At 43.1% G+C, this 22,631-nt stretch overlaps 1 protein-coding gene across 1 annotated transcript in view; it reads left to right on the top strand.

Annotated features, from left to right (window-relative positions):
* Window positions 1–22,631, top strand: part of FANK1 (fibronectin type III and ankyrin repeat domains 1) — a 1,467,952-nt gene that overhangs the window by 755,321 nt on the left and 690,000 nt on the right. Inside the window, exon 5 of the mRNA XM_078643513.1 lies at window positions 8,848–8,922. Coding sequence (XP_078499639.1) covers window positions 8,848–8,922 — 75 coding nt within the window. The remainder of the gene's footprint in view (window positions 1–8,847; window positions 8,923–22,631) is intronic.

Raw genomic sequence — 22,631 nt, 5'->3', positions numbered from 1 at the left:
TTTTAGTGACCATAGGTCGGAATTTGCCATCTCGCCAGCGACCTTTAACGATCGCGCACGCAGCACTATAAGCTTGTTTACCTCCGTAGCGGGTTGGGCTGATCCGTCAGTATAAATTATACATTCATACTGCTCTAGAGGCAGAATCTCAGTAGGCAGAGGACATTCTTGTTCATATTGTAGAAATGCTTGTGTTTTCAAATAAGGGTCAAAAACTTATTCTATGTCTGTTGCAGCAAGAGAATTAACCCATTGTATCCATCTCGGATGTAAAGCTTTAGCATTCGAATGCTCGCTTTAGTCACTGCCTCTAAGGCAGGTACAGGAGTAACGACCATTATGCGCTTACCCTGTGCGAGGGCTCTCTCTTTTGCTCCTGCAGTTTGAACGCTGTCAGAATTTTTTCTGTTGAAGTGAATTTCATTTCTGCTTGTGTGTAAAAATGTGATTTGTAAGCTGTTGGTACTTTTCTCCTTCATTAAAGGTTAAGTATGTGAATCCGCATTGTCCTGGAATGATTCGGATCCCTAAGTTGCGTACGTTTACGCGTGTTTGTAAATGTTTTGTTGCTAACATGTCAATTACAATGAAAGCAAAATGTCTGTGTGTTTTTGAGTCCAATTAACTGTTTTGAAATCAGGTTTGATTAATTCGTAGAGAGGTTTAACCCTTTCTGCGTAGTTTAGAATGTAAGTTCTTCCAAAATTCAGGAAACCTAGAATCGACTGTAAGTTTTTCAGCGTTTTTGGAGGTTGGAGCAGCGCTCACTTCTCTAGAAAGTTTGCTGCCAGGCTTTCGCCTTCACTTGATAACTCGTATCCTAGAGACAGGACGTTTAAATGGACAATTCTCGATTTTTTTTAAATTGAATTTGTACCCTTCAGAGGCGAAGCCCAATATTATGATGTTCACCCTGCTCAAGTGCCTATCCAAGTCATCATCTGTTAGCTAGTTGTCATCGACATATGATAATGCATCATCATCATAGGTTTGTAGTAACTCTGTTACTCTGGCTAAAAATAACCCTGGACTATTCTTGAATCCCTGAGGGAGACGACAGATTTGATGCTGTGTCCCCATAATTTAGAAAGCGGTCAAATACTTACTTTCTGGTACAATGTTTTGACAGAAGAAACCGTTAGAAATATCTAATGTGGTTTTATATTTTTTATGTACAATGTTATTCATTAGTGCTGCACTTTGTGCATTTTGTACTGCAAACGTTTTGGAACAAGAGTTTAGATGTCTGTAATCCAAAACTAGATGATATGTATTGTCTGGTTTGGAGAAAGGAAACAAAGGATTGTTCATTGACGAGATGCATGTTTCAATCACCCCTTGGTATTCAAGTTGATCTAATATCTCCCTGACCTGTTTTTTAGCTTCTTGCTTAACTGGGTACTGCCTTTGTGCAGTAGGTTGATTTTTTAACTGGATTTTATGGTGAGGAGAATCCTCATCCCATCCTACATGATTTTTATATAATGCAGGAGCCTGGCCACTGCCCATTTCCTGGCTTAGGTATATTCTAAATGAATTGGAATGTGGTTGGAGAAAGCTGGCATAATTATGTTTTCGCCATGTGGGCACTCCCTGACAAATTCAGGTGGCCAGTCTTGTTCAGCTGGAAGAATGTCATAACCCTGAGAGAGCCGCTCCCAAAAGAGTGCTCTTATTTTTCTAGTTATGTCTCCCTCCACCAGGAGTGTTACTTCATATAACTTATATGGGACACTAACCCTGGTATCTGCAGTTTCAACTTGGATGTACTCATTCAAGTCCACTGTCTCCAGATGATCCTTCAAGTTCTTGCGAGGTATGGTGACTTCTGCTGCGCTGTCCAACATCGTTTGAGCCCATTCCCCGTTCTTGAGTTGTGTCCTCAAGATCCTCGGCATGTCTGATTTTTAGACCTGCTACTTTCTTATTGGTGAATTGAGTTTTCTTATTTTTCTGAACGTGTTGATCGTCTTTGAACTTCATGCGCTCTTCCTTTTGTTCTGGCCGTCCTCTTCTTTCGAATTTCTGTGAGGAAGTCTGAAAGGAACGAGAGGAACGTGTATCAGTATCTTGATATCTATCAGGTTTTCTCAAATTAATCCTAATCCTGAGGTTATACCTCCTTTCAGAGGGCTCCTTTTGAGGAGACCTACCTTGGGATTGAGAACGCTTCTCTTTAGAAGTTTGTTTAGTGTTCTCCCACTTCTTTTTAGGAGGAGTAGGAGTGTTTTTAGTAAAGACCTCTAACTGTGTAATTCTACTAAATTCTTCTAAATTCTGTATATTACCTAGTAATTCATCGTCTGACATTGCCTCAATGTCAGGGTCAGTTCTGTAGTTGGCTAAAGCTAGCCATGTTGCTCCTGGTCTACCTAGTGGACTGAGCCTGGTAATGTGATGTATATGTTTTAAGGCGCCTTTAAACCAGAGCGCATGCTCTTGGTATGTTAGTGGAATTTCAATATCCTCGAAGGGAATGTATTCCACTGGTGGATTTGCTTCAGGGAAGACTATCCAGGAATAGAAGACCTCTGTCTGGTGATATTCGTGTGCCTCTATCACAAAAACTACCATACCCCCTCTTGCTGATAGGCCATTTCTTATAAGTTTTATAGTGATGGCTTTCCTTAAAGTTTCTGGAATGCTTATAGCATACTCGTCGGTCTCTTGCAGACCTGTAAAGTTTAAAGCTTGCACGGCGTTGCTGCCTGTAGCTCCACCGGCCTCGGTATTATAATTGAGGGACATTTTTGTTTAATTAAAGTTTGCAGAGCAAGTTTCAAGGAAACAAAGATAAGGTGCACAATATTTTGGAACAGTGTATCCTTCAACGTTGAAAAACCAAAAACTAATGCATAGGATTGTTCGTCCTACTCAACTATGGGGTTATTGTCCCTTTACCCACTCCAGACGTCTATTGGAGCATTTACGGAAAAAGGGGTCTCTGAGAAAAGCGCGACTGAGTTACTTTAGTATTTAGCGTTAAATTAGTGCCTTACCAAACGTTGGGCGCCATGTAGTGTAGTTTCTATATTCCCAATAGGCTCTGCGCATTGGAAATAAATATCCTATAGAATAGACATAGGACTGAGGTCAACTAGGTCTCTATCGAATATACTAAACTTAATTGTATGTGTGCCAGCTAACTCAGAGGTCACTAGAAACTTTCTCGAATACACAACAAGGGATTAGTTTCTGACAACCACATAAACATGAAAACTTTGTTTCCCAAGAATAAGAATATATCTCTCAGAGTCACGGAAACAATAGATAAGTATTTCACTCAGTCAATCGTGCATGCTTCATTTCTACAGAGTTGCAGAGAAATAGTGAGATAGGCGTTTTCAATTAAAAGGGTTTATTGAACAGTCTTCTTTCTCATGCAATCGAGATGAACTGCTACAATCGTTATGCAGACTGCAAAGTATAATGCGTACAGCGTAACCAGTAATATGAAATAATACTGTAAGAGCATTGTATGGTTTCTAAGCCATATAAAAATACATACATAATTAACATTGACTAAAATACTCAACTGGTGCTTCTAAAATACTCCTACCCCAATGTACCTAACCTAAGTCTATTACGAGGGAAGAAGTAAGTATTGTGTAGCATAGGTTTAGTTTTTGCCAAGAATATACCAAAGGTTCTCTAGGTTCTAATCAGCTCCATACCTTGTTAGAATGAAGGAGGTCTGGCATCTCTGTCTCGGGACTCGATTTCCCAACACCCCGCAAGGAGGAGCCGGAAACACTGGAGCTGGATTCTCGGCAAGAGAAAGGCAGCTTCCTGATCAGTGCGTCAGCTGGAGAGTCGGCTTCCTTTGGCTCTTGCTGTAGCGAGCTGCGTCGGGCAAGTAGGTCTTCGAACTGCTCCGAACCACCGTATCTTTCTAGAGCAAGTGAAGGTATATTTATACCTTGAAGGTGTTCAGGAATGCCATAGTTTGACGTAAAGTCAGGTATATGAACCTGGGGTAAGAACCCCTAGGGAATGGTTGTTCTTTGTAAAGTAACTGAGTTCTTGGACAAATCAATATTCTGGCAAGGAGAAGTCCCTGACTGCTTAAGCTGGTTTTCCAAGAAGTCGTTGTGATGTTTGGTACGGGTGGAAGTAGCCATGTCTGTATTTGGGTAGCTTGGGATATGCCTAAATAATGGCTTGATTTCTATGCCTATATAAGGGCAATGTGAATTGTACCTATATAAGGGCATGAATCTGGAAAATTCACTCGGAACCTAAAACGCCACACAACACTGCCACCAGACCCTCACCATCTCCCCAGCCGCCAACACCGCCGATGCCCTGAAGTGCATCCTCCTCAACGTGCGCCACGGAGATCAGGAAACTCCTCGACACCCTCTCACCAGACGTCGTCTTCTTTACCGAAACCTGGACCAACTCCTCTTCTCCTGACATTTCCACCGGCATCCCTGACGGATACAATATCCAGAGGAAGAACCCACCCCAACCACCTGTAAGGAGTACTCGCCATCGCGCACAAAAGCTCCCTGTGCCTCTCCACCTCGAGGGACGCCTTCTCCGCTGCCGACCACCTACACTTCCAGATCCAGACCAGCTCCAACTCCACACTCCGCTGCACCCTCGCCTAGAGACCCCCCGGCCCCCGCATCCCCTTCACCTCCATCATCGCCGACCGGATGTATGACATTACAACGCATGCTTTTACATCGCATGCTTTTACAACGCGGTTTTTACAACGCATACCATTACAACGCATAGTGCTTTTAGGCGCTGGATAGTGAATTGTTTAATTTACTATTCCAACTCCAGTCTCCGTGGATAGTAGGGAAGGTGTTGGATAGTACATTAAACCTATTCCCTATCCTAGAGCGCCCCCCAGCGCAATGCGTTGTAATGGTTTGCGTTGTAAAAGTTGCGTTGTAAAGGCACTGCGTGGTAAAAGTCGCGTTGTAAAGGTTGTTTACCTCGCCGACCTCATCGCACCCCATGCTATCGCCGCAATAAACTACATTCTCTATACTTCCACCTGGATAACCCCAGCGATGACAACTCCACCACCCTCCTCGCCAACATCAGACTGAAACAACTCCTCACCACGCCCACCCACAAGGCAGGACACACCCTCAACCCCATCTTCTCAGGGGGAAGCAGAACCCATTTCAGCCACAACACGCAACCCCCATGGACTGACACCACTGCGTACACTTCTTCATCAACAAACCCAAGCCATCCAAGCCTGCATTGCGCCCTCCGCGAAGAAACTGGAGCAGAGTCACCGAAGAACAGCTAACCTCGCAGCCAGGGGACTCCACACCTGGATTTTCAGCTGCACAGACATACGCAAATCTGATAAACCGCACCACAGGAAAGCCACCTGGTTCACCAGCGACCTCCAAGAAGCCAGACGCACCTGCAGATGCCTCGAGAAGAACTGGCGGATTAAGACATCTGAAAACCATACCACCTACAAACACACCATGACAGAGTACCACCAACACATCAGGACCACCAAAAGAACCTTAATCCGCAACAAAATCCTCGCCAAAGTCAGCAACTCCAAGTACTCTTCATCGTCATCCATGAATTCACCAAACCCCACCCTAGCGAAACCACGGACATCATCCCTTCCCAGGACCTCTGGGACAAGCTTGGATCCAACTTCCACCTGAACATCATGAACCTCTACGACAACTTCAGTGACCAAACACCTGCCTCTGCAACCACTGCGACCTCCATCATCACCAACCAGCCCACCATCGCGTCCTGGACAACAGTTACGAACAAAGAGACTGCCTCCACCATGAAAGGCATCCACTCGGGAGCACCCACGGACCCCTGCTCACCGCGCATCTACCACAGAGCCGCTGTTGCACCAGAACTAAGGCACACCATCAATGCCACCTTCATGACCGGCACCTTCCCCGACGACTGGAAACGCGCTGAAGTCCAACCCCTGCTTAAGAGACCCCTCCCAATCTGGATTCCGCAGCAACCACAGCACCAAGACCGCCTTACCCGCTGCCACAGACATCCGCACCCCCCTCGACCAAGGTCACACCGCAGCCCTGATCCTACTCGACCTGTCTGAAGCTTTCAACACTGTCTCCCAGCACACACTCGCCACTACGCGACACCGGCATACAAGGACCCGCACTTGAATGGATCCGCTTGTTCCTCACTGGCAGAAGACAAAGAATAAGACTGTCACCTTTCCTCTCCGAACCCACGCAAATCAACTGCAGAGTACCCCAGGGATTATCACTCAGCCCAACCCTCTTCAACATTTACATAGCCCCCATCGCCGCCATTGTCAGACAGCACGGTATCCTACGCCGATGACACCCAACTAATCCTCTCCCTCACCAATGACCCCACCACCACCAGACTCAACTTCCAGGAAGGAATGCAGGACGTTGCTTCCTGTATGAACAACAGCTGCCTGAAGCTCAACTCAGAGAAAACAGAAGTCCTCGTGCTTGGAACCACCCCATCAGCATAGAACAACACCTGGTGGCCCACCATACTCGGCAGTCCACCGACCGCCACGGACCATGCCAGATGCCTCTGCATTGAACTTGACACCTCCCTCTCCATGAACAAGAAGGTCAACGCCGTCACATCAAGCTGTTTCAACACCCTCCGCATCCTCTGAAATGACCTTCCAATGGACCCACACCCCCGAGTCAAGGAAGACAATAACCTACGCACTTATAACCAACAGATTGGACTATGGAAACGCCTTCTATGGCGGCATCAACAAGTCTCTACTCTGCAAGCTCCAGACAATACAGAACACCGCAGCCACACTCATCCTCGGCATCCCAGACACAAACACAAACACATCAGCCAACACCTACAGAACCTCCACTGACTCCCCGTCGAGAAGAGAGTAACATTCAAGATACTCACCCACGCCTACAAATGCCTCCACGACACAAGACCTCAATACCTCAATGAGAGAATCATCTTCCACATACCCAAACAAAACCCCCGCTCCACCAACCTCGCCCTTGCCATAACCCTGCGCATCGGCAGAGCCAGAACGGGGGAAAAACCTACTCTCAGCCAAGACCTGGAACGAGCTCCTGATCGACATCAGACACGTCCCCTCCCTATGCACCATCAGGAAGGAGCTCAAGACCTGGCTATTCGACTGAACGGAACTCCTGTCCCCCCCTACCCCCCACCAGGGCCTTGAGATCCTCATGGGTGAGTAGTGCGCTTATAATTCCCTGATTGATTGATTGATCTTTCTGCTTTGTCTGCTTTCCTGTGGCTCCCTGACCTGTGCTCTATATTCCAGGTCCTATTGTAAATAGGTTCCTAAAAGGGCTTGTGCATATGTTTCCCCCTACGCCCTTCATTATTCTTCAGTGGAACCTGAACCTGGTTCTCACTTACCTCATGTGTGCTCTCTTTGAGTTGCTACATAATTGTCCCCTCCGGGTGCTTACCATCAAGACAGCATTTCTAGTGGCAATATCATCTGCCCGGAGGGTGAGTGAGCTCCATGCTTTATCATCCAAGCCTCCCTATCTTATGGTGTTCCCAGACAAGGTGGTGCTTCGCATCTGGGCCTCTTTCCTACCTAAAGTGATGACCCCATGTCAATCGGTCACACTGCCCACGCTTTATGCTCCTCTACATGCCTCTAAGGAGAGTAGTGAATCCAGCATCTGTACTCAAAAAGAGCATTGTCGTTCAACCTTGACTGCATAAAAGAGTTCCAGGTGGATGACCAACTCTTCGTGGGCTATGTGGGAGCTAAAAAGTACTTTGTCCGCAGTCCACTGCCAGGTTGGTATGGCTTTTGTATCTATTCAAAGGTAAGAAATCTGCATTTGGAAGTCTTTATCAGATGAACAAGTTACCTTCGGTTTTGCATTATCTATAGAGACAATATCTAGCTGCAGATTCCTTGCAGACCCAACCATGCCTCCCCGCTCAGTGGACCTATTTATAAGGCTAGGGTTCCTCCCTTTTCAGGGCCTTAGGACACACACTAGTCAGTTCGCTTCATGGCTCTGCACTTCTGACGTGGAAAGTCTTGAAAAGTCTGGATGGCATCTATATAGGTGACTACAAAGTCACATCCGGCACCAACTACGCCATGTGGAACCAAACAGAGCCACCCAATGGCGGGCAGGGATACTGTTCACACAAATGTTTCTGGATCCAGTCTGATGCCTGGTAAATTCAAAGATAAGAAATCTGCAGCTAGATATTGTCTCTATAGATGATACGTTACTGAAGGCAAGTAACTTGTTCATCAAAACCACGTGCTAATATCAGTGATAATAAAGAGTAAATGTTTCGTTTTTTGTAGTCCTTGTATGTGGTACTTAATATCGTTTAGCACAATTATCTCTACAGATTCAACCAACATTTGTTTTGCCTAACGGATGCATAGGCCCCATACACATCTTCCAACTATGCGTTCACGGTTTACAGGCCTGGATAATATACTTATTGCCATAAATCTGAAATATTTTTGAATACTGTTTCCATGCTTGATTGATGCATTATGTCTAAACATCCAACTCTGAATAGAAGGTTCCCCCTTTTTTATAGGGAAGTTACTTCTAGTACCATTGATTTATTCGGTGACGTTTAAATTGGAGTGTTGAGAAAGTCGAAGCGGGCTATACATCTGTTGGATGACACATTTGGGCTGAATATGTTAGCAATTTTATAAGGGAAATTCTGAAGAGAAGAGCACCCTGTATCCTCTGGTTATCTTGTGTTTTCTCCACTTTTCAATTGCTGTCTTTCTTCTAAATCTTTTGCTGTTCATTATGTTTTATTGTGACAAATAATGAGAATTATTGACATACATGCTTTATTTCTACTTTCTTTTATAAGGAATATCTCTATTGATGTTCTCGACAATTATGGATTTACTGCTCTGATGACCGCTTCACAGAAAGGACATTTCAAGTAAAGTTGTAATTCCTTACAATTGATTGTATGGGCTTGTATTGTTTTTCCATTTCAGTTTTCTGGCTGAAAGTGCTGTAGATGTTATTGAGATTTTATGAACGAAACAAAGACAAATTATTTTACATTTATATTTAGGTATGCCTAAAGAGAGCAGTAACAAAACATACACGAACATTAGTTAGTCTCTGATGCCCAGTGAAGCTTTACCCTAATTGTGTCTTTCTGTTTGGTCGTCTTGGATATTGCAGTCTGTGTTCACCTGGTGGTCTATGATGGCCCTATCAAGTGTATTGGCCACGAGAGAGCCAGGGTCTGATGGGATTAAAGTAGCCATTTGAATATTAATCCATGTGTCTGACACTCTCAACAACACCATGTTTCAGGTATCAAATTATCGCCACTGAGTACCACACTACCATCTTAGCAGATCCAGCATTCCTCCCCATCATTGTATTACCCGACCTTGGACCTCACAATTACAGCCTGAACTACACTACCACATACAGCACTACCCTACTACTTCTCACTGACTCCAGCCTACACACCAGTGTGTTTCTCACCTTCCAGATCTGCTACCACCTGTAGGATCACACTACTATCCCTATAACTCTATCATCCCTAATATCAAATTACATGCCTACACTATTATGCCTTTCACAGAACCACCCAAGCACACAACAGCATAATACATCCTTGCTTACAGTAGCACTACTACCTCACCTATACACTACCACCCCAAATATGCGCTACCATTTCACAATGGCAAAAGCGTTCCACCACCACCACCTTAAAATCCAAACAACAAGACTAAACTTTGATAACACCACAATACTATCGCTCTCAATTCAGTCGAACTAACACAGCCTAGTACCTCTCCATCTCTCTTATGCTACCTCACTACCACCATAAAGCACACACTGCACTACTAATTTTCAACCACACCATCGCAGGTGTCATTGTTCTGATCCCAGGACTGTTCTTCTGTTCCTAGCACCACTTTAGTAGTACTTTGTGGTCTACTGTCACATCTTTTATTTATTTTGTGTACTTTTCAGGTCTAGAGACCATCAGAATAGCAGACACCTGCATGGTCAGATACACTTATGGGTTCTATGGTGCGCTCTGATATTCATTATACTGCATACTTGACGCTTGGTGTGGGAAAACAAAGACTTGAATTTCCAGGCCCTTCAGGTTGCACCATCTTGTTCACTCTCTTGCACATATGTTTACAAAATGAATTTAACACTTGCTGATGAATACTTCTACCTGTAGAACATCCCCAGGCGTCACACTGGATCCCCGAATATTTCAAAGTTTGTAAGTCGTTGGTAGAAGTTGCCGGACTTGGTCGACTCCAGAAGTGGCGTCAGGCAGCATCACTGAGGCCAAAAAGCGCCCCCCTGGGCCCAATGTCATCGGTTCCCTTTTGTCCACACCTTCAATATGGATCTAGAGCTAAGCTTTCTTAGGTGTTTTCTTCACAGACAATTATACAAAAGCAACACTATGTCTCCTCTTAAGAAATCAGGATTTAAACATTGCAAGGATTTCAAGTGACAGATATCCATTACAGACCCCATTTAGTTTGCAGTTGGTGTATGTGGTCAGACCAAGATTCCCTAGCCTGCCCTTCCTGTCTCAGATTGCACCCCAAGGCCACAAAACAGTGGGAGGCCAAGCTCTATATGGCCAGTGCCAGAGAGGCCTAGTGATGCCACAAATGTACAATGTATCATTCCAGATCCCCATCATCCTCTTCAACTATCGCGAAGAAGCACCAAAGGCAAAGTAGCATTCAAAGGTAAGTTTTCCTGTCACTCTTCGTCTCCCATACTTAGTCTGGCTCCGAAGCATCGTCCTTCAGTCTTTGTTACTGGTTCCTCCACTGCACAAAATTCCGGTGTCAGCGTGAGCCTGCCCCGATTTTCGGACCCCAGAGTCAGAGCCAGCTAATTATTTGACACAGTGACTGGCACGTTTTTAGGACCATCTGCCCTATTTAGACCTCCAACATTTATGCCGCTTTCGAATCCATTACACACCACTCTGCTTCAATCTGGCACTCGCGGCTTGGCAGCTCAGCAGTTAACAGAGTGGATGACTCCTCCACCTCCGGTGCCGGATACCACACCACAGACACCGCAATTCAATGCCATCTCTCAGCACAGTTCTCTCAGTTAGACCCAATGTCTTTTAGAGGAGGAAGAATACAAGAGCAGTCTTCATGATACCTTTTGGATGAACTCTTATCTTATTGAATTTATGTCCTCTGGAGACCCTGATCAAGATCCTCTGGAATTCTAAGGGCTGTCATCCTCCAGCAGCATAGACACCTCGACAAAGTTAGCTATGCAATTCTCCAGTAGTCTACCAATCCCTGAAGTAGTATCTCTAAACAGTGATGCTAAAGGTCAAGGTCTCAGATCTCCAACTGTCCACCACAGAAACTAAAAACAATATTCTGACTGAGATTGTCTTGTGCTGCAACTTTGGAACTGCGTTTTCCCCTTGATGGTGCCCAAGAAGTATATCGATCTGCATCCTAACCTGGATCTCAGGGACCTGAACTTCTTTCTTAAAAAGAAAAAGTTACAGATGCTGACCCTAGCTCAAGTTCTCCTGACTGAGCTTTGAAACTGAATGGTGTCCCTATCTCGCGGTCACACTGGAAGTATGTGCGTTTTGTGGTGAGTTTTACGCACTACCACTTTGAAGTACTACCCTTTGGCTTAGCATAGGCAACTCCAGTTTTCACAAAGGTAATAGCAGTGGCTGCTACCAGTGTCAGACTGTCGGGCATCCTCATTTTCCTGTACCTGGACGACTGTCTTATCAATGCAAGTTTGCTAGAGGTGCAGTTGCCCCACCTGCAGTTGACCACAACCCTGCTGTTCAACCTGGGCTTTTCGATCAACTGGCTCATATCTCTCCTGTGGCCCTCCCAGTGAGTCCAGTTCATAGTGTCGGCATTGGACACCAGCCTTCCCCATGCCTTTCCTCCACTGTAAAAGATCAGAGACATCCAGAAAACTATTCCATCTTTTCCGCTAGGCGTGAGAGTTTCATTACCTAGAGTTTTAAGATTTCTAGGTTTGCTGACTCGCTGCATTATCCTTGTCATGCATGCACATTGGCATATGAGGGCCCTGCAGTGGTTCCTCTACAGTTAGTGACGCCAGTACGGGGAGACCTGTTGGGTACCCTCATAATCTACCCCGTCACTGCAGCAGAAATAGTTTGGTGGGGGAACTAGGTGAACCTAAGTTGCGGGATGGCATTCACTCCCTCTCCGACTCTGACTACAGGACTGATAGATGACTTCACCCTACAATGGGCTCATATAGAGGATCTGGAAATCAGAGGCCTCTGGTCTCCAGAAGAGTTGGTTCTTCACATCAACCTCCCCTCCCTCGTAAATTCCCCCATCCAGATTTTGATGGACAATACAACAGCAAAGTGGTTTATGAGCAAGCTAGGGGGAGTAGGGTCTCAAATCCATTGCCAAGAAGCATTGATACTATGGTCTTTGGCACACTGCCTGAGCTGTCGCGTCACCTTGCCAAACACGAGTGGCATCTTCTGCCAGACGTAGTCCAGGATATTTTCATGCAGTGGGGCACGCAACAGGTGGACTTATTTTCTTCGGAAAAAATGGTCAATGCCAGCAGCTCTGCACCCTGCAGTATCTGTTGAGGGGAGCTTTGGGGGATGTTGAGGTGGTGGACCTTTCAGCTTCATTATGCACTCCTCTCCACCCCCCCCACTGACATCCTTAATTCCTCAATGCCTCAGGAAGATTCAGCAAGACCAGGCTCCAGTCATTCTCAACACCTCAGTGTGTTTGGCTGCCTTATCTGCCGTACAAGCCATCCCTTTTTAAGTTCCCTATTGTGCTTCCTCAAAGTTTGACAATTTTGTTTTCATTAACTCCCTTTGTGTTTCCCTAGAGGGATTTGAATCTAGTTCCCACCTTTTCCATGTGAACTCTTTCCAAGACGCTTAACAGTTATACCTTACAATTGTTATCCATCAAAACTGTGTTTTTGGCTAGAAGGGTTATTGTGGAGCAAGCCCTAAACTATCGTCATCCCTTTTCTAATTTATTTCGGGATAAGTTGGTTTGCTTTCCTTCCTAAGGTGCTGATCCCCTACCATCCCTGTTAATCCATCACCCTTCCAAACTTCTATCCTCTTCCTCCTATCCTACGAAAGAGGATGAACGGTTGCCCTGGTTGGATCCCCAGTGAAGGGTTAATTACTACCTGGACCGCATCAAGGATTTCTGAACAAATGTCCAGCTCATTGTCTAGCACCGTGGTGCCAAAATTGGTATGGCAGTGCATAAGAGGACTCTATCATAGTGGACCATCTTCTCTATCAAGATCAACTATGTCTTAGTCAAAAAAGTTCCTCCTGAAGGGATCTAAGCCCATTCCACCAGGGCTAAGTCTGTTACTTTTGCACTTGGCAGAGATATTTTAATTGCAGAATTCTGTAAGGTGACAATGTGGGCTTTTTGCACAGCTTCGTAAGCACTACTTCCTGGATTCAAAGGTGCGCAGAGGGGCACTTTGCCAGGTCTTCTGCAAGATTTCCTCATCTAACCATCCATCAACCCTCATCCGTGGCAGTGTATTGCTATGAGATCTTTTCTACAGGTGAGGAATCTGCAGTTAGAAGTATCAATCAGAAGAAAAAAGTTACTTACATGCAGAAACCATCTGTTTTATGGATACTCTTATCTCTACCTGCACATTCCTCACATTCCCGCCCACCTTCTGATTTGATGTACGAGTAAAAGGGAACGGTAATACGATCACATACATACATATATATATATATATATATATATATATATATATATATATATATATGTATATATATATGAATTCAAGTCCTGACTTCTCCATTTAGGTCAGTAAACACACAAACAACTTCTTGCTGGAGAAATGCTATTTAATGCAGTTTCAAAGCAACGAAAAACTCTACGCGTTTCAGGAGCTCACCTCCCTTGCTCACGAGTAAAAGTGTTTGTGATCACCATAGGTATTTAAACTAACATGTGACTTCGTGAAAAATAATCATAGAAAGCAGACTGACGCTGCAACATAAACAGTGATTCGATACTTGTATGGAAATTAACCGAGTGTTATTACTTTAGCCACCTAGTGTCCATTACGTTATTTCAGAGATACATATGAACCCTTGTTAGCACAAACCTGTGTGTATTTATACACAAACGGTCAACGAAAGGAAATAATGAGAGAATCAAAACAATGATTACATTTATTATAGCTGGCTAATCGCCAGTTCCCTTAACATTTCCTATAACATTTGACCTCAAGTTATTATGCCCAAGTGGGCTTAACCTCATAACTCTCATTCTCCCGTGAACCTGGGAATCTCATGTTCCCTCGCACAATTGAAGTTGACTCATTCGGAACATACCATAGAGTACTGTCACTCCTTCTCAGATATTATTGCAGATCTTATCCAGTCGGTTTATTTCTGGCCCCCTCAGTAACGTCTATTGGATGTTACCCGTTTTTGACTGTACTTTTGCCCAAGTGGGCTTATTTTTATACACAACGGCGATGCCTACTTGATGTGGATCTGATTCAAACCATGCTTATACTCCAGTGTGCTGAGAATGTCTATGTCCAATATCTCTCTTTTTTCATTATCTTTTAACTTGGCTGCTGTAAATCCATCTTTTTCTTCTTCTTCCATACATCATAAGTATCTATATAAACAAAATAATAAATTCAATCTACAAATTCAACCAACACCCTGTGAATTAAAAACTTTTTCGTAAATTAGGAATACATAAACTTCTTAGACGCTACCCTTCCTGTCCCAAAAATTGGAATGGTACCTAAGCTGTAGACACATTATACATACGAGTTAAACGGTTTGAATCATTTCAATTAATTGTACATTGAGTCTGACTCCCAACAACCATTTCCTACCCCTTTTGGTCATCAAAGATCTGATCTCTTCTCAAGTTATCTGCCTCACAAAAACATCCTTATTTATGGACAGAGATATTTTTGGTTAAACACAATTCTAGTCTTTTAGCCAAGATGGATTTCTGATTCAACTTTCCTGGCTGGCTCTAGCTACCCTATTATCGGTCAATACTCTATGGATAAATCCAATATCAGTCTGTTAGCCTAGATGGGTTTCTAGTTCCTCATCACTGTTATGCCCGATAGGTGCTACTGTTTGATATTTGATAATCAGTCTGGATACCAATCTGCGGAGTCTTTGAATTTTATTTCCACCTCTTTCATCGTGTTTAACACAGTCCAATACACAGAATCTCAACAAATTGGGGTTCTGATTATGTTTCATCTGAAAATGCCTTGCCATTGGGTAAGCATTGTCGCAGTTTTTTATGGCCCTTAGATGTTCCAAAATTCTGATTTTGGCTTTGTGTATCGTACTGCCTATGTACGGGCAGAACAAAGCATATACGGCGAACTCCGTATTACAGGATGTGTATTCCTGTATCAAAAAGGGTTCCATATATGGTGAGAGCCTTGCTTCTTTGCAGTTCTTACTGTGTTTACACGCTTTGCAGCTTCTACAATGGAAAAATCCCTGTATTCCTCTTGGTTTGTCTTTGCCAGTTATTATGGCACTGCACACTCGTCATTCAAAGATTTAGATTTCTTGAATGTTAACTGGGGATGAGTCTCCACAAACTCTGCAACCTCAGGATCTGTCTGCAGAACAGGCCAGAATCTTCTTAGGCTACGTTTGATCATAAACGCTTGACTACTATATGTGGTTATGAAGCGAGTTTTCATATTTTCACTGTCCTCAATTTCTTTTCTTTTTTCTATCAACAGTGATTCTCTGCTTCTTTCCTCCACAATCTTTTTGGCTCTGTCAATTGTTTTCTCTGTGTATCCTCTCGCTCTGAATCTCTCAACCATATTCATTTCTTCTTTCATGAAACTTGCAGAAGTGCTGCAATTTCTCTTAGCTCTTAGGAGTTCCCCTATTGGTATGCTTTGTATCAGCAAGCTCTGATGACAGCTGCGAGCATGTAGCAGGCTGTTGCCTGCCGTCTCTTTTCTATAGAGAACGCTTTCCAATCTGTTGTTCTCCACATTCAGCCTTAAGTCAAGAAAGTCCAAACTCTTTTCAGCCCACTGGCTCGTAAATTTCAGATTGAATTCATTGTAATTGAGCTCCTCCACAAAGTTCTTGGCTTCCATTTCCGAACCTGACCACACCACAAAAATGTCATCGATGTATCGAACCCATTTGATGACTTTCTCTTTATACATCGATGACCTATACACTACTTCCTCTTCCCAGTACCCCATGAAGAGACCGGCAAAGCTGGGCACAAAGCAAGTCCCCATGGATGTCCCGAGGACCTGCCTGTAGATCTTGGAATCGAAGAGGAAGTAGTTTTGTGTCAGGCACAGTTCCATTATTTTGAGAAGCATTTGTGTGTGGTGGAGGTAAGAGACCGATCTCCTAGAGAGGAAATGTTTGCAGGCTGTCAGACCCAGTGTATGTGGAATACATGTGTATAGCCCGACAACATCCAATGAAAGTAATGAGTAGTTTTCTTCCCATTTCAATGATTCAATGAACCTCAAAAAAGCTCCTGAATCTTTTACATAGGATGGCAGAGTCTGTACGCAACATTGTAGAAAAAAGTCTACATACTGTGAAGCATTCTCAAGGCAACTCCCAATTGACGAGACTATAGGTCTTCCAGGTGGATGATTTCGATCCTTGTGAATCTTCGGTAGAAGATACAACCCTGGAATCCTGGGGGACTTACATTCTAGAAACCTAAATTCTTCTGTTTCAATGAGTCCCTTCTCTTTCCACTCATGGAGCAACGTATGGAATAGCCTGATCGATGCATCATACTCCATGTGGTTGCTTCTGCTGTATTTTGTTTGGTCAGCTAGCTGTCTTAATCCTTCCTGCACATAGTCGGTCTTAGACTGCACTACTACATTCCCTCCCGTATCTGATTTCTTTATCACTATGCTGTGGTCGTTCTTTAAGTTTAGCAACGCATTACGATGGTGATTGTTGAGGTTACTCCAACTCTTGAATTTGTGCTTTGAAATGAGTTGCAGCTCTTTCTTCATACCCTTTTCAAATATATCTATGGCATCATTTTTCAGCTGGGGGAGAAAAGTGGATTTAGGCCTGAAACCACTATTCGAGCTCATGTCTAAGGGTATATTCTCTGTCCTAAATCTTTCATACGGACAACTTGTGTCCTCTGTTTCTTCTGCTAGAATTTTTAATGAGTATATATATATATATATATATATATATATATGTGTGAAGACAATATCCTGTCAACTCAGATCCCGATGCTGCGATATCCACAGGTACAGATCACTTGGACACAAAAGTTTGTGAATAAAGTGGTTTATTTTCTCCTCTCCACCAGCATGACGCGTTTCGGCTGTATTACAACAGCCTTGATCACATGACATCAAAATACCAATGGGAGTGTTTAAATACTGTGTGATTTGGAATTGACAACAAGCACCTGGTTGAATGACATAGAAAAAATACTACAATTGTCCAAAAGGTTGCATCATAGAGACCGAGAAGTAATTCATTTACAAATCACGTATAAAATTGTTATTAGTAATAGCCCAAAATATTACTAAAATCATAGTATTGGGTTCTAACAATCAATTTGAATATTGTAGATAATAAAAATGTATAAGAATGATCCACATGATTGGTGCGTTCATATATAAAACCATAGTGGTCAGAATAGTATTTCTTTCTATTTACAATGAACGCTACTGGAGAGAATTTGGTCATTTTGGCCTCGTGCATCCACAATAGTAAACATTGACTTCTGTAAATATTAACTTCAATCTATGTCATAAAAATAAGTATAGCCCGTGCTAAAATGTCAAATTTAAGTGCAAGTGCATAAAAGTTTTTTTTAAAGTGCATAGTGGCTGCGCATTATCAACAAATTTACTCAAAAAGGATAAATGTAAAACCATCACAAGTTGATAAATAGTGGTAAAATATGCGCTAACATTTTCATATATGTACACAGATGTAAACACAAATAGATGGATGCTAATCCTGTGAACCATACTCTAGCCTTAGTGACTAAAATGACATAAATGGACTTCAAATTAAAGAAAATCCTTAAAGATATATATTTTTTTTATGTATGTGTGAATAACCGGATTGTGAGAACCCTCACCTACTGTTATCTAGCTCAAATGCTCTCTCAATTACTCGAACAAGGGCTTTCACATTCAAGATGGAAAAGGTTAGAACTTGAAACAAATGAAACATGACATCATTATAGACCTTAAAATGATATGGGTCCATCATAGACCACATTCTAGATGTGATAGGGGCTGATCCTCTCCTCAAAGTTAATAATACACATTTAAAGGATCAACCTAGTTCTTTACCCCTATTGGAGCTGTAATGTGGTGAGACCAAAGAGGCATGTTAAAACAAAGAGGATAAATGACAGGTTATTTACAAGAAAACCTGAAGATCCTCCCCCCTATTCAATCCATTGGGGATCCTAGTGTCTAGAAGCACGATGTATTTGCTTTCTAATTACCTCAAGTGTTTATCCCGGTCCCCACCCCGTATGTTCTTGGGCACAGCATCAATGATGAAATATTTGAGTTGATTCAGGTCTTTAGCATGAACCAATTCAAAATGGCGGGCAACTGGATATGTTACATCAGAATTAACAATCGCTCTTAAAGGTTGCAGGATGCGATTGAACGCCTGCAGTTTGGTGCTGCCTATGTATTTTAACCCGCAAGAACACTCTAATACATATACCGCAAAATCTGTGCGGCATGTGTATAACTCTTTGATCTGAATGGGTGTGGGGCTAAAAGCAGAACAAAATTTCGAGGTATTAACCCCAAATTTGCACGCCCTACACGAGATACACTTGTGGAAACCTTTTTTGTTCGAAAACCATTCCTTTCCACCAGTTACCTCAGGACTTGTTTTGACCAAAGAGTCCCTCATAGAGGGTGCCCTCCTAAAAACAAGGGAGGGTTCTGCTGGTAACATGGGCGCTAGGCTGATATCAGTTTTTAATATGGGCCAATGTTTCTTTAAAATTCCCCTTATCTTATGCTCCTCTGTGTTGAAGGTGGTAATCAAGCTGACTTTCATTTCCTCCTTACCACTGCTGTCAGGGCCCTCAGTGTCCTTATCCCCAGTTTGGTATGCCAGACAATACTCCCTACTCCTGCTGTTGGTTTTAGCTTTGGCTACTATGAGTTCTTTAACTGAATAGCCCCGTTCCAAGAATCTCTTAAAAGCCTCATTCTGGCATAGTTCTAAATCATGCTGAGAACTACAAATTCTGCGCATCCCCATAAGGGATGCTTTTTATCAAATGACCCGGATGGGCACTGGTGGCATGCAAGATCGAATTGCCCGCAGTGCTCTTCCTATGTAGCCTAGTTTCAAGGGAATTCTCATGGACATAAACTTCCACATCAAGAAATTGAATACACGTGGTACTTATTTGGGAGGTAAATTTAAGGTTGAGGTCATTGATGTTCATGACCTTCACAAAGTCCCTGGCTGCGTTTTCTGACCCTTTCCATACTATGCAGATGTCATCAATGAACCTCCAATAATGAATGATATTATTGGCAAAGTTAGGTGTGTGCCTGAGGACATGCTCCTCCCACCACCCTACGTGTAAACACGCATAGGTTGGGGAAAAGCATGCCCCCATAGCCACTCCCCTTTGCTGCTGATACACTTCATTGCTGAAGAATTATTCATCAAACATAACTGTGTCATTCTTATCAGCATATCATTGTGATTCTTAAAGCTTACATTGCCATCAGCATGTTCTATACTAGTGTATAGGGTACTGATATCCAGGGCCATATAGATGTAATCAGGTTCCCACTTAACCTCCTTCAATTTCATAAGGAAGTGTCCAGTGTCCTTGATATACGAAGGGAGTTCAACAACAAAGTTCTGGAGGAAGTAGTCAACATATTTGGAGATGGTTTCCAAGTGGCTGCCTTGAGCTGAGATAATGGGTCGCCCAGGTACAGGAGATATGAGTTTATGAATTTTTGGAATGAGGTAAAAAGTCGGAATCAATGGAAAATCTTTCTTTAAAAAAGCCAGTTCATGTTTAGTCAGTAGTCCTTCTCTCTTCCACTGATTTAGCTCTTTATGTACAGTCTCTTTCAGGTTACGAATCTCTATGAAATTGCCCTTCCTGTAACATGAAGTATCTGCCAGGTGCCGATTTGCTTCTGCCATATATTGAGTTTTGGGCCAGATGACAATATTGCCTCCTTTGTCAGCTTTGTTGATTATTAAATTGGAATTACTTCTCAGTTTTTTCATTAAATTGAAGTATTGTTTCTCCATATATTTAGCTTTTTTGATTTTTCTGGAGACTTTGATCTGTAATCCCTTTAGATCCTCTGTAACCATGTCGTTGAATGTGTCAATTGCATCCTTGGGCATAAGGGTTATAAAGGTAGATGGTGCCTTAAAGTGCGTTTCACAAGATGCATTAATGTTAATCCCCATTCTGTCACATCTGACTTGAGTTGAACTGGCACCTAGGTCTTCGTCTAATGCCAATTCATGTGCAGTTTGTAAAGCTCTAATGTCAGAAACTTGAAATATATATATATATATATATATATATATATATATATATATATATATATATATATATATATATATAAAACCTACTGGCGGTCGCCAGTAGGTAGGTAGGTAGGTAGTTATAGTTAGGACCTAGTTACCATAGGAAAATTGCAAAATTCTATTCCCAATAACTTTGACACCGATTGACAAATCTTCATGAAATTTTCAAAACTAATTCCTTGTTTATATCAGCTCCTATGTTGAAAGACTGGGGGTGATTCGTTAAGGGGGGGGCCAAGAAAAAGGGGGTCCCAAAACGTGTTTTCTCCATATTAATTTCTATAGGAAACTTTAGACAACGCTGCAGGTCGAACGAGTGAACGGAATTACCCCAAATTTGGCAGGGAGAAGGGTCTTGGTCTAGAAAGCGCACTTTTGTTTATTTGGTGTAAATTCGTTCAGTAGTTTTTTAGAAATATCGCAATTTACAGGTATCAATATTTGGGAATTCTGCCATCTGATTGGCTGAGGCGGTACGAGTACGAGCTTGCTGCTGATTGGCTGCAAGCGGTTGCAACTAGGAAGTGTTGGCCGCCAATTTGTGATTCCATTGTAGCGAGTAAGGGGAAAAAAGGGTGAAAAAAGTGGGAAAGAGAAGGGTAGGAGCACTGTAACCTCTGTGGGGTGTTTAGGGTGTGCTATAGAGAGGGTGCGAAGCGAAGTATTCACCCCTACCAGTGTGAAAGTGGTGGGCTACGGAAGTTAAGTGAGGTATTGCCTAGAGTCTGCTAAGGTGATCTCGTGCGTGACTCGGGGATTAAGCGTGAGCCCAAATTGTGTGTCTTATGCGGTGAAGCCATGTGCTGTGGCCGCTGCACTACACTTGTGGAAGTAGTGTCAGCATGTGTTTATAACTACTAGGACGAACTACTGACCCGTACTGGTCTGAAAGTCCTGGGGTACGGAAAATATGTGAGGTACTTTCTAGAGTCTGATGCTGCTAAGCTGAGCTGCTGCCGGACTCGGGATGAAAGCGTGAGCCCAAACTGTGTGTCATATGCTATGAAGTGATTCGCTCTGGCCTCTTTGCCACATCTGTCTAAGTAGTGTCAGCATATAGTTATAGCTACTTGGATGAACTTTTGTTTCGAACATTGTAGCTTGTGTATGGTGCTTAGAGGGAGTTATAGAGGGAGTGCGAAGCCGTTAAACTACTGACCCCTACCGGTCTGAAAGTGCTGGGTATGGAAAATAAGTTAGGTATTGCATAGAGTGTCATGCTGTTAAATTGAGCTGCTGCCGGACTCGGGGATGAAACCGTGAGCCTAAACTGTGTGTGCTATGCTGTAAAGTCATGTGCTCTGGGCGTCGTGCCACACGTGTTCAACTTGTATATGGGGCTTAGGTGGTGTTGTATAGGGAGTGCTAAGGTAAATCAATACGGTATTTGTAAAGTGCCAACTACTCACTCTTATGGTTGAGTAGAGCCGGGGATCAAAGCGAGAGGTCTGTGACGCAAAGTGAGATGCTCTGGACCCTGCGCCACAGCTGTGTGGAGAATACATTTTGGCAAGGGTCCGGAAGTTGCCGTTATCGGGCTCTAAAATAGCGGGCTTAAGTTGTAAGTTATAGGGTCGCTCTAAAAAGTGCCCTTGTGTTCATTAGTTGGAGCTACATATAAGTCCGGATGCACAGCTTCAAGTTATTCAGGAAAACTTGGTTACCCTGATCTGTGAAGTGTACTCCATCACTTCTGTATATATTCGCCATATCAAAACGTATGTTGTTGATGTAGATGGAGACCATTTTATGTTCTCTGAGGTATGCAGACACAGCTTTGTTGACTTTCTCCTGAGATTTTTCAATCTGAGGACAAAATTGTTTGGACCATTCCACTTCTGTCTTTGGCATATATTGGAATTTACAAAGACAGTTTGACGCATAAGTAACATCATTTGTCCAAAGGTGTCCTTCATAAGCATTTCAAACCTACCCCAGTCAATGTGTCTAGGTCGTTTCCACCACAGTGCACAATCATGAGGTCAGGGTGTTGGAGATGCAAACAGGTTTTA

This window comes from Lissotriton helveticus, chromosome 5_1 (genome assembly GCF_964261635.1).
Source record: "Lissotriton helveticus chromosome 5_1, aLisHel1.1, whole genome shotgun sequence".
In the NCBI taxonomy this organism is placed as follows: domain Eukaryota; kingdom Metazoa; phylum Chordata; class Amphibia; order Caudata; family Salamandridae; genus Lissotriton; species Lissotriton helveticus.
Note: the sequence above shows the minus strand (reverse complement) of the source record. Positions and strands in the feature narration are given on the sequence as shown.